The sequence below is a fragment of the Tetrao urogallus genome (assembly GCF_951394365.1).
Source record: "Tetrao urogallus genome assembly, chromosome: Z".
NCBI lineage: Eukaryota > Metazoa > Chordata > Aves > Galliformes > Phasianidae > Tetrao > Tetrao urogallus.
Window position 1 is genome coordinate 29,485,210 of NC_136816.1, and position 12,597 is coordinate 29,497,806.

The 12,597-nt window shown below is 36.6% G+C and overlaps 1 protein-coding gene across 1 annotated transcript in view; it reads left to right on the top strand.

Moving 5' to 3' along the window:
* ST8SIA4 (ST8 alpha-N-acetyl-neuraminide alpha-2,8-sialyltransferase 4) overlaps positions 1-12,597 on the top strand; it is a gene marked incomplete at both ends in the record, with an annotated part of 49,642 nt that overhangs the window by 19,661 nt on the left and 17,384 nt on the right. The window contains one exon of the mRNA XM_079548654.1: positions 3,607-3,900. Within this exon, the coding sequence (XP_079404780.1) occupies positions 3,607-3,900 (294 nt within the window). The remainder of the gene's footprint in view (positions 1-3,606; positions 3,901-12,597) is intronic.

A 12,597-nucleotide genomic window follows, 5' to 3' on the forward strand; every position in this document is an offset into this window, starting at 1 on the left:
TAGTAATTTACTTATATCTTGAAACTATTAGTTTTTTGTTTTGAAGTATTAGCTTCTATATTTCAATACTCATTTAATTTGCCTTGCTTGGAGTACAGCCATTGTGCCAGTGGAGCTGGATGCACAAGGAATTAGATCTGTCAAAAGAGATGTTGCCAGTTAAACAGACTTTACTTCAATACAAAACACTTCCTTTGAATGTGTCATCACTAGCTTATTTGAATATTTTCAGCTTTTAAATGTGGCACTCTTTTTTTTCCTTTGCTCTCTCTTCCTTCTTTAGCGTCAAAATGCTTAACAAGTGCAATCTACAAATATTCTTCTCAGTAATTTGTATGGCCTCCCATACTCATGAGCAGCCTTTGCCTCAGGAGATCCTTGGTTTCTTGTCAGATTTCAGATTTCTTGTGGCTGCATTTTCTTTTTGGCTTTACCTAATGATAACTTCAGTGCTGGACGGTGCTGTGCATAATCAGTCAGTCAGCCTGTTCTGGGAACAGAAATGGAACAGAGATGTTTCGCTATGAAGCTGAACTTCTGTCAATAAGTAGCACCTGTGCCACAAATGCTGGTGGGCCACAGTATGGAATACATTCCATTAGTAGTTAGAAGTCCAACATTGGAGCATTTTTCTTCTATCTTTTTTCTTTTTTAGGAAAAAATAAAAGTTAATTCCTAATATAAGAGGTGACTTAAGGACCTAAATTTAGAAAAATAATGGAATTGCAATAAGAAATGACTTCTATAAACTCATATTCACCTAGTTCCACATTATCCAAGTGCATCTTGAACACTGACAAGCACGGAAAGCATGGAGATCACCCACCTCTTTAGGAAATTCATTCCAGATCAGACTGGAATAAAGAAATTTTTCCTAATATCCATTCTGAACCTTACTTGGTGCTGCTTTTTGCTGTTGTCTCACATTCTATCATTAGGAACCTTGTCCCTCTTTGTTTTGTCCTAACTCCCTCTCCCAGCTTTACCTAATATTTTGTCTCATTAGACCACCTTCTGAACACTTCTACTGTAGAAAATATGCTTAGAAGAATTTGGGGAATAAGTGAATAGTCATCATCTTAGTGCAAAAGAAAGAAGTAGCTAGAAAGAAGTAGCTAGAGATTCTGATTTAAATATATATATAGAAAGAAAATATTATTCATCAGTATGTTAGGTTAAAAGAGTAAAGAGTGCACTTTAAATGATTTTTTTTATGGAAAAACAAAAGAAAACTAAAAGGAACTCAGGGAAGTCATTATTTGGCTTTTTTTTTTTTTTTTTTTTTTTTTCCTGAGGCAAGAGACATTTCATCTTTTTCCCTTTAAGCAGTCAAGAGCTCGAGCTCAGGAGAACCAGCTTTACAAATCTTGGTACAAACTAATGTATATTCACAGTGCTGGTGTTTACAGCTGCTATTGTAATTGACCGAGCTGATTTTCTGTGCTGCATGTGACTATTATTTCCAACCTGTTCTTACTATCCCAATATTAATAGCCTTGTTGTAAAGTTTGTCCTACTCAACTCTGATCTGCAGTCCACTTAGTTCAATTGTCTGAGGTGAAGGTAGCAAAGAAATACTTCTAGAATGAAAGTGTATGTATGTGGTGGAAGATATAGCATGTTGCAGAAAATTGTGTTTTGGGCTCAAATTTTAAACAATAGTATTGTTGCAAAGTATTAGCAGTGCAGCATGTGAGAAAGAGGGAGCTCAGTAAATGACAGTCTTCTATTTATTCTGATGGATTTAGTATAGCAGTGGCAACTTAATAAAAAAGTAAGGTTTTATTTATTGCATGCAGAATCCTAGGTACTTACTGTCAAAGCTGAGGTGTCAAAGCAGTTTTTACTCCTGTGGATGTGTGTGGAGTTCTGTGCCTAAATAAGCAGGAAAGGCTATTGTCTGTTTCAAAGTGTTTCAATTAATAGACTTTTTAATTTACTTGGCAGAAAGTAGGTATATGAGTCTACGTATAGGGTGTTTTCATGAAAGAATCCTGAGAACTGTCGTGGAAGAATCCTGGTAGATTATTGATACTGGCTAGCAAAATTAACTCTAAAATTTCAATAGCTATATGAAGCTATGTTAACATATAAAGATGCATTAGAGTTTAAGATAAAACTCAAAACTAAGTAACAGAAGTTATTTAAATGCACTCAAGTCTGAAGGCAAACATACGATAGCCTTTTATTAGCTTTGAAATGTACTTTTCTACAAAGATTTCTGGAAATAATCTGGAAATACATATTTTCTTGTGCAAGCAGTTCAGAATGAGTGTTACCATTACACAAACTCTTGTACACATGCGGAGAAAGTTTATTGAGCAGATGTGTAAAGTTACAGAAAAACATAAATCCATTTCCCAAGAAAACTCACGTCATGCTAAAGCTGGACAACTGTATCTCTTCAGAGTATGTAGGGTTAGTAGCCTTATGAACATTTATTTCTGAAGATGATTGCACCACTTTACTTGACAATTACAGAATAAGGTGTTGTTCTGAGAAATTAGTATTGTTATCTAGGCCTAGATCATGCGTGTTAATTGCTATCACCATGCTGAATTATTTTTATATAACATGAGTATCTGACCAGTAGAAGATGCTAAGGGATTAAGCTTAAGCAATAAGTTCATTGTGCCAGAAAATAATTGCAGAACTAGTAGAATGACATTATGTTTGGAATATAATAACATGGAAACGTTTCAAAAGACATCTGACATCACTTAGCATCCTTTCACTCAGCTAAAAAGTTTGCTGAATCATGAATATACGGTGTCAAGGTGCTGCACTGGTACGTATCAGCTAGAGGTGAATTCACAGAAGATTTCTGGAGATGATTTGTCTTAGGTCTGACTCATCACTGAAATCACAGGTAGTTTCTGAACTACAGACACCTGCCTCTTGTGCTGCCCATAGAGAAGGGCTTCCTGCTTATGATACGTGTATTTATATGACAGAGACAAAAAGATATGGAGAGCAAAGGCCTGATGGAAGCGACAAAATTACTGCAGGTTGGACAAGGTTTGACCATAAGACATCACGGCAATTATTTTTTTTCCAAAAATGTAATTTCAAAACGAAATAAAAACATTAAATTTCAAAACATCTGATCAGCTGCAGTGATATTCTAAAAAAACCAAAAATCTTTTTAACATGAGCTAAATTTAATTTGTCAATTATACTTAAATACTGTACTGAGCAAAAAGGCAATGAGTATATAAATTATACCTAAATTGGCTGACATGATTTCCTGTAAGCATGTGCGTTGTTGGTAACAAGAAGATGAGAAACGAGCATTAATGAAAGGTAATAGATGTTGCAAGGCATACTCTGAGCTATGCTTTTTAAAGAATAATGACATTGTTCTCAAATACACAAAAAGTCTTTTCTAACTAACTTAGTTGCAGTCAATGCCTTTTGTTTTTTCGAAGTCTGAAAATGTTGGCAAAATGCTATGTGCAGTCACACCTACTATCACTGGTATTTTTTCCTCATGTCAATTGAAATAGGCTTGCACGCTCATTTTTAGCTTTTCCTTCATGCATACATTTTTCTGAGTTAATGTTTCATATTTATTTTCATTTTTTCCATTAATTTCTTTCTCTTCAGGTGCAATCTAGCTCCCGTGGTGGAGTTTGCTGCAGATGTGGGAAATAAATCTGATTTTATTACCATGAACCCATCAGTTGTACAAAGAGCATTTGGAGGCTTTCGGAATGAGAGTGACAGAGAAAAATTTGTGCGTAGACTATCCATGCTGAATGACAGTGTCCTTTGGATCCCTGCTTTCATGGTCAAAGGCGGAGAGAAGCATGTGGAGTGGGTTAATGCATTAATCCTTAAGAATAAATTGAAAGTGCGAACCGCCTATCCATCACTGAGACTTATTCATGCTGTCAGAGGGTAAGTGTCTGGAAAAGACTGGTCTGTCCTTGGCACAATGAAACTCATAACTAGAATTTCTAGCAGCCAGAAAAAAAGAGGGCGTAAATTGTTAAAACTATTAGCATATTTCCCCTGTTGTTGTAATGGATTGCATTTATGATGAAATAAGCTTGTTCAGCAATAAATGTCATCCACTCATTTAGCCCACTGTAATGCAAACAATTGAAATGCGACAGCACAATAACATTTCTCTTCTGCTTTTACATGCAAAGTATTTTTATGCTCATTAGAGTGAGAAATTGATGAAAAACAGACAGGAATCAAAGAGTATTTGTATTCTTAACAAATCAGAGGACAATAAAAGTGCTGTTTGGGTTTTTTTTGGGCAAGACTATGGAGTAAAAATATAAATTCAGGCAACGTATTGGAGGTAGGGTAACAACCATGCAGATAATGAAGTCGGGCAGATCTGAAAGTAATGAGCTCCTTCCCAAAATGCCTAAGATTTTGTAGCAAACTTTCTTCTTTTTAATTCAGCCAGGTGCTTGGTCACTTCAAGAGTATTGACCAGAAAGATTCACATTCACTCTTTGTACAGAGGTGTGCTTCTTTTCAACCTCATAATCAAACAGAACTCTTAGTTGAAGGCTCCATTGCAAGTATGAGTATGTAGGGCTCTATATGAAAAATATTCAGAATACGATAGTGCAATATCTATTTGTTATGTGAAATATGACAGTGTGATAATATTCAGCATCTGTTCCATTGAGCTGTCTAATTCATGGAGTTTTGGGAGATGTCTTAAAGCTTGCACAGCAATTAATGATTATGTATCTGCCTAGAAAGTTTGCTGCTGTTACAGCAGCAAAGATGGGAGCAGAGGGGATTTTTCATCTGATAGCCCAGTGTAGTATGAGAACATGAGAATAAAGCTTAGAAATGTGTTTTTCTTTTGGGTATTAGTGCTTTTGAGTGTGTTTCTCCTCTTCTGCCGTGTCCCAGATAGACTGACGGCTTTGTTCTTCATATGGTATAATTCTGGCACTCAAAGAAATCACTGTCACTTTTGGGATTTCATTGATTTTTCGCTATGTTTCTCAGTTTTCAGGTGGATATTTCTTTTATTATACAGTTACAATTTAATTACTTTTGGGCCTTGATTGTGTTGAATTTTCAAGTGTTCAAAGTGCCTATAGCACAGTCCACAATAATGAGGCTTGTTAAATGTAGGTTAAATGTAAGGAGTGAGAGTTAACTCTACATAGGTTGCATTAAACTTTTCTAAGATGTGGTTGGTTTCTATTTTAAATGGAATATCATGGCAGTATGGGAAACAAATGAGCAAAAAATATTTTTGAATTAAGCTAAAAATTAATATTTTCTGCAAGTGAACTGAGTGTTAAATCAGCCCATTTTGAGCAGTAAGACGTGGGAGAATTTAAGCAAGCTTGGGTGTTAATTTCAGTTTGAAACTAAAGGGCAGCTAACCCCAATGCTGTTTAAAGAAACATGTGCAGTGTAGCTACATAATTTTAAGTCAAATATTCATGTTTTATTCTGTTACGCTCATGTCTTTTTCAAATCTGGTAAACTGCTATTTTATGAGCTTATGAAGAGACACTTCCTAAAATATACACCTATGAAACAGTCCTTGTTTTATGAATCTGAACTATTTTTGTATATTTTCAATACTTTTGCAAGCTGTGCATTTTGCAAGTGTAAGTCTTCGTGACCACATAAAGTAAACAGTGATGACCTGTGGAGGGCTCACGGTGCTGCAAAACAGAAAAGATAAAATAAACACAACCTGAAAACAGCTTCTAGTTGGATGAGAAAACAGGAAATCTACCCACAAAAACTGCAGTTAAAACACTGCAAGGCTTGTGCAGACCTTTCTTAATAGGTGTCTGAGCACATGTGTGCAATTGAGATTGTAAGGCTTATGCTGTGTCTTTCAGTGTCTTAAGCCATTAGAGGGAAATGAAGTTTGAGTTGTTGATAAAAGAATGATAAGGAAATCTGAACTGCAGGAGGTGTGTTCTGTCGTTTGTCTTCCTTTACATGAGGAAATGACTTGCATGTACATTTTCAACTTCCGTTGTGTAGAGTGCAGTGCTCTCAAATATTTCTATCTTTGTTTCAGTGCGGCATAATAATCTTTTAATTTACAAATGCTTGGAGCAGTCGTTGTCCTCTGTTTCTTACTGTAACATCCTCAAGCTCCTTTCAACTTCCATACAAATAAAAGTTCACTTATTCTCCTTCTCTTGTGTTAATAATACCAAAACATTCTGTCTTCGAGAAGCCATATTTTGGATTTAATAATAATTGATATGAAGGTAGTTAGAACTACTTTAACTTAGACTTCAGTGATAAGAGGATCACTCAGGAAAGTCAGCCTGGCTCATATTGCTTCCCACATTTTTAAATCATCCTGGTGTAACTAAAGCACAGTGAGAATTTTCTTAGATTGTGCCAAAGACATAATACCAGGAGGCTGTACTGAACTAGCATACTTAGTTTGAAAGTATATGCTTATGGAGGTGAACAAAAGGTGCAGTTTTATCTTTAATAAGCTAAAGTAGTCCCTCAGCTGTTTTTGAGAATTTCAGCAGCCTTGCTGGTTTTTGTTTCGAGGGCTACACCACATCCTTATCATTCAGCTGGGTGAAATGAGGCTTGTATTTGAAACGTATTACACTGCAACTACAGGTCTTTATAATCCAAAAATATACAATTCTGTACTGCAGCCTGAAAACTTACTAAAAAGAGCGTATAACTACCCTTAACAGGTTTCAGTTCTGACTTTTTTTTCCTAAAGAACAGACTGCTTGTGAAAACGTAAATTGATATTGAGTTATTTAACACACCTACAATTTTATGAAAAAACATAGAAATGTAGTGTATTGTGTGCTAAATAATTTAATAACTAATGCTTATAAATTCAGTCTGACTAGTCATACTTAGTAGTAATAGAGATCTTTAATGCTGAAGGATGCAGGCTGATGGCCATAAGGCTTGGAAAGGATTGCCCCTGTTCTTTTTGTACGTATCACACTGCCACATTGTTCAAGCAAATTAGATTCTTCCTTCATTAGTCTGTAAACAATAAGGCATAGTTAGTTGCCAAAGAGAGGACAGTAGTTTTCTTGGACTTCTGTTGTAATCTAGAGTCACTAAACTCTATGTGCTCTATTAAATAATAACAGCAGTTTTGCTGCAATTGCATACATGTTTGAGATTCTGTCCTTTTTTTTTTTTTCCCTTTCAATAAAAGCAATTTTCTGAGCAGTATTTAGTGTTTGGGAGGTGATCTTGGTCACATGCTAGCATAAAGTCTGTATTCTGAGAACATTCTGAAAACATTTTTTCTGTCTGTTCTTGCATGTTTTGGGTCATAAGAGAGGTAATGTGGTGTTTAAAAAAGAAATTGCTTTTTTTTTTTTTTTTTTTTTTTTGGTGGTGGATTCCATGGCTTATTAAACTTATGTGAATGATGTCTTCTCCTCTAAAATCTCAGAGGGATTCAAAGTTTTGAGAAGAGATTATATAAACACTAAGTCCAGCATGGCAACTAGTATCTTAACCGATAGCATAAATTTTAGATGGCTGAGGTATACATATATTTAACTTGAGCTGTCTAATACCAAGATGATCTAGTAGTTCCATATGGTAATTTCTAATTTTTTTTTTTAACTTTTGTACTTCTTGCTCAACAAGTTCGTTTATCAAGTTAAAAAATGGGATTTAAAAAGTGTTTGGGGGGCAGTTGCATGATTTCCTCTTGAAGTGTTTCTAAAAGCTTTTTTAATGGAATTTTTAATGTAACTGCGCACAGATTATTGACAAAATAATTGAGGTAGTTAATACCAAACTGAGTTCAAGATAGAGGTAGAATCTATAAATGAGGAGCTTAATTGATTAAAGGGATTCTTTGCTCTGTAATGCCAGTGCTAGGAAGGTTAATTCTAAATAATTAAGATGAACAAAGAGCATTATTTTTTTTTTTTAATTGAATTGAGCAACAAATTTCAGAAACTTTGATTTATTAATAGATCTGAGATTTCATACTGAACACTTTCATTATTAGGATTATTTTTAATGATCTATTCCAGGTGTGTGGTTACCCTTTGAAGCGTAAAGTGTGTCTGTATAATCTAGTCTCAGTAGCAGAGTTCCACTGGAAGGCGTGCTCAACTGTAGTGTAGGCAAACAGGAACTGAGCTTACAGGGATCAGAGTCCAGATGCTCGTGTTTATTTCTGATGGTGGCAAACAACTAAACCTGGAAAGAGGAGGAGCAGATGCTTTTTGCTGTTGGTGCTGTCTTTCAGTTCCCCCGGGGGATCAGGGAGAGTTGCTGAGGCTAGGCACGTTGTTGATGCATTGGAGGCTAGAGTTAACTCTCAGAGCCCACATCTGCTGGCGTATATTGGAAGACATGGGCTGAAGATGCGGAAACATTCTCATTCCTGCCAACGCTGTCCTTTTATCTTCTGCAGTTTTCTGAGAACTTTTTTCTCACGTTTCCTCCCTGTCTCTGCAAAACAAAATTCTCACATTTATCTTAATGTGTGAGAATCTTTTCTTGGCTTTTTTCCTGTTGGAGTCATCCCATGAACTGTGAGTCACTCACCAGCAGTAAATTGTTGCAACTGCTTCACAGGAGATTCCTTCAGCCTTAGGGGTACACAACAACTGCATGAGCATCCTGTGGGATTAGCTTGGGCTCCACTAACTTCCTCCTTGCTACTGCCTTTACGAGAGTGGTATTAGACTTGATCCTACACTAAACACAGCAGAATTCCCACTGAAATCTCTGTGTTGTGCCTGTGTGAAGAGTATGCCTCATCTATTTATGGGCATTTCAGTGCAGAGTCCTTTTCCCTTTGTCAGTGAAAGCAAACAGCTGTCGTTTGAGTGGAGTGACCTTTTGCACAGCTTCAGCATAGCTCTGGAGTCCTTCGCTGTGAGAAATACAGAAGTACTCTGAGAAACTGAAACGGGCAGAAATTGAATACTTCTCCAGTAGCTCTCTGCTAATAAAGGAACAATTGCCAGGAGCAATTGAAACTGTAAACAGTCAGTTCCTTTCTTTACTGCTACCATATTGTTTCTTACTGCTAAAATATGTTCCTAAAGAAAAGCTATTTTGAACTACATGGATTACAGTCACTGCAGAAATCAAGGATTGAAAAAGATGGCCAATAAGCTGAAAATAAGAGAACAGATTTAATATAAAATAAGAAAGACTCTTACATCACACCAGAAAAAATACTCAATATGTGGAAAAAAAATCAGATTTCTCTTTCAGCTTTCCAGTGAACTACTCTCCTGTTTTCTATAAATGTGGGGATAGAAATAGCATTTTTCTGTCACAAGTATCCTTCTGGTTTGGTCTAACCTATTAGTAGAGCTGGCTTTGTCTGCCAGATTCTTTGAAACCAAGGGGACACCAGCCAGTTTGGATTTTCAGAACTTGAGTTGTGTGAAGACATTCACCATATCTCAAGATCTTCTCCTAATGTGAGAAGAGCATGTGGCACTCCTCTTCCTGAGGCAGAGACACCACCAAAGCACCCAGGCCAATCTCAGCCCAGCAGCTGATGGCCAGGGCTGCTGGAGCCCTGCATGCCATGAAAGTTATCAGTCTGCTTAACTGGGCTTAGAGCTCCTCAGCATGTCCTGCTGATTGCTTTGCACAAAATCTCCTTTCTTCTTCTGGTTTGGGGAAGTTTAGGAAAGATGAGATGTGATGCTTTTTGAGAGAAATAAGTCTTTTTTCAATGGGAACAAACTCAGTTAAAGTAGGGGAAGACACAAAGGGGAAACAGAACATATGAAAAGTAGTGCTTCCTATCTTATTATGTTGGCTTGCAACAGGGGCAGACATTGATGATATGAAAGTAGAAGTTGAACCTTGCCACCAATATTCCATTACACGTTGTTGCCTTGTGGCAGATGGTAGCACTCTTACAGAATGGTATCTGACACGCAGGTGCATATGAGCAAAGGTGTGTGTAAATGAGTTCCTCCATGTGGAAAAAATGACACTGAATATTCATTAATTTTTTTTTTATTGTTTTGATTGTTTTTTATTGTTTGATGTACATTTCTGGAAACCAAACAGTGGATGTGAGCACAGCAAAAGCTGGACTGTGCATGAGTGTGGCATGTGAGCTCTTGTTTGTAATTGGCAAAAATGCATGGCTAGTGGTTGTGACTATGTTGAAAGAGGAGTGTTTTGTAGCTGAGAGCTTTCTCTGTCAAATAATGTTGTTGTGCTTTTTGTATCTGTTCTAGTTTCCATGGAAAGAAATAGGAGGCATGATTTTTGAAGTGACGTTTGTTTTTTATAAATGTATTTTTCATAGTTTAGTCCATTCAGCAGAGTAGAACCTGAAAAGTCAGGTCATGATTGTAGAGAGACAACCTTTATTCTTATTTATTTGTTGATAATAAAGCTCTGGGTTGTTTCTTGTGTGTGTGTGTGTGCATGTTCCTTTTGCTGTGGCAACTGCTTTGCTCCTAAATATGAGCAATGAATGTTCTTAGGAATTGTAAAACTTACTCTACTAAGGTTGAATTTTAGCTTTCAAGCAGATGAGAGCAGTGGACTTGGTTATATGAAAAATAGCAAGGAAATTGCTTATTTTCAAGTTTTTGAAGCTTAGTTTGTGGCTGTTAGCATGACTGTTAGCATCTAAGGGAGGGATAAACTACACATATTTTATTCATGCACTATATTTACATCTTTATATTTGACAGCAGTTTTGCTACTGATCTGTTATTTTTCAATTGTTTTGTATGCTCTTGCATAAAATCTTTTAATTTCTGTGTTTTTGAAAAGTCTACAAAAGTGCAAAGTTAATTAATTTTTATTTGTCTGTATCTTGCTCCTGTAACAATAATGGTTGATGCACAGCAGAAAAGCAAATCAGAAACAGTTTTCACAGACTGTGAAGGAGGTCCTTGGAGTCCATTAAAGAGGCATGTTTGATGGGCAGTGCTAATAGGATGGAGAAGAGTTTTTCAGTGCTTTTGATGCATGAAGTAAGCTGTCGATTTCTGTATGATACATGTGTGAATGAGGAAGTTCTGTCAGGTTTACTTTTATTTGTTTAAAGGAAGGTGAAACTTACAGTTCTGCTAATTTTTGTTTTGTCTGAAATGGTTAGGTAGAGTTTTCAAAAATCTGTGTATTTAGCTTTCATGTTAATGAACTTCTGTGATAAGGAGCAGTTATGTCGTGTATCTAGCCAGTAACTTATTTCTTCATATGGTCAGTTAATTTCCTAAGTAGAGTGGAAATTAGCAAACAGATATGGTTTTAAAAGATGTGACTAAAAATGGCTGATTTTCCTGCATAGATGATTCTGAATTTTTCAGTAAAATTGAAGCACTAGTATGATATGGTAGATTCTACTAGTTCTAAATATATTAATCTCTTTTCCAAACTGATTCTTCATCTGGAATAAGAAATAAAAATAGTTAGAAAAAGAAAATTTAGAAGACTTGAGTGTTTTTTTTGTTGTGGTGGTGGTTTGGTTTTTTGTTTTGTTTTGTTTTGTTTTGTTTTTAATCTTCATTACATATTTTCATAGGGAAAAAAAAAAAAGAAGATAAAAATGGATACGCATACTTCTTCTGGTTCCTTTGTTCTGTGATATACTTCTGGTTGTCCCATTGATTTTTTAAACTGAGCTGGAAAAGGAACACTGTATGCCATGTTTTTCAGAATGGACAGTTTTGGCAGAGGAGCAGTGATTCCAGCAGGCCCTTACAGTTACCTTTTACTCCAGCTCAAATAATTGGATAGTTTATTAGACTGAATAGACAGTCCAGTCCTTCAGCGAAGTGGTACTCTGGGACAAATAGTGCCAGTGCATGAATGAGCAGTTTGGCTTGATGTCATCATAGCCTCCCGTTTTAGTTCACGTGAGCTTCTTCAAAAAATGTTCTAACAGGTTTGTTTGAAGTTCCTGGATTCTTCTTGTATGGAGAAAGACTCCAATACTTCAGGTCAGAGCTAAATAGAATTAGGCATTTTAAAGTTAACCAATGCTGAAGCTAATCACTACCTTACTTCCAAAGACTGCTTGTGAGGAAACACTCTGCCTGTTCCTTAAAAGAGTACTTAGATGTTACACAAAAAAGCATGTGTTCCCCCTGCTTTGTGAAGTGTACAGCTAGGTCTGGCTGTAATGACATTAATGTTCTTCACAGTAGCCCTGTGCCACAGCACACAGAGGCTGTGTTCTGGACTAGTGGCTGAATCACTGTTGGTAGCATACCACTGTTCTGGCATCAGGGCCTTCTCCATGTCTTGCTCTTCCCCACAGTGAGCTGACTTGGGTGGAGAAGAGGCTGGGAAGAGGCACAGCTGGGACGATTGACCTGAGCTCACCAAATGCATGTTCCGTGCCACATAAAGCCATGCTGAGCAAAAAAACTCACAGTAGATAATATCTTTTTTGTTGTTGTCTTTTCGTCTTCCAGCACAGCCACTGCTGAAATACTGAGTGGCTGGGCCTTTAATCTGTGTGTGGAAGATGCTGAGTTACTATCTGTGCATAACTTCAGATTTTTTTTTCCATTTCCTTTGTCTAGTAAGCTGTCTTTATCTCAGTGCATGAGTTGTCACACTTTCACTCTTCCTGTCATCTCCCCCATCCCACTGGGGAGGCAGTGAGCAGCAATGTAGGGGAAGTGAACT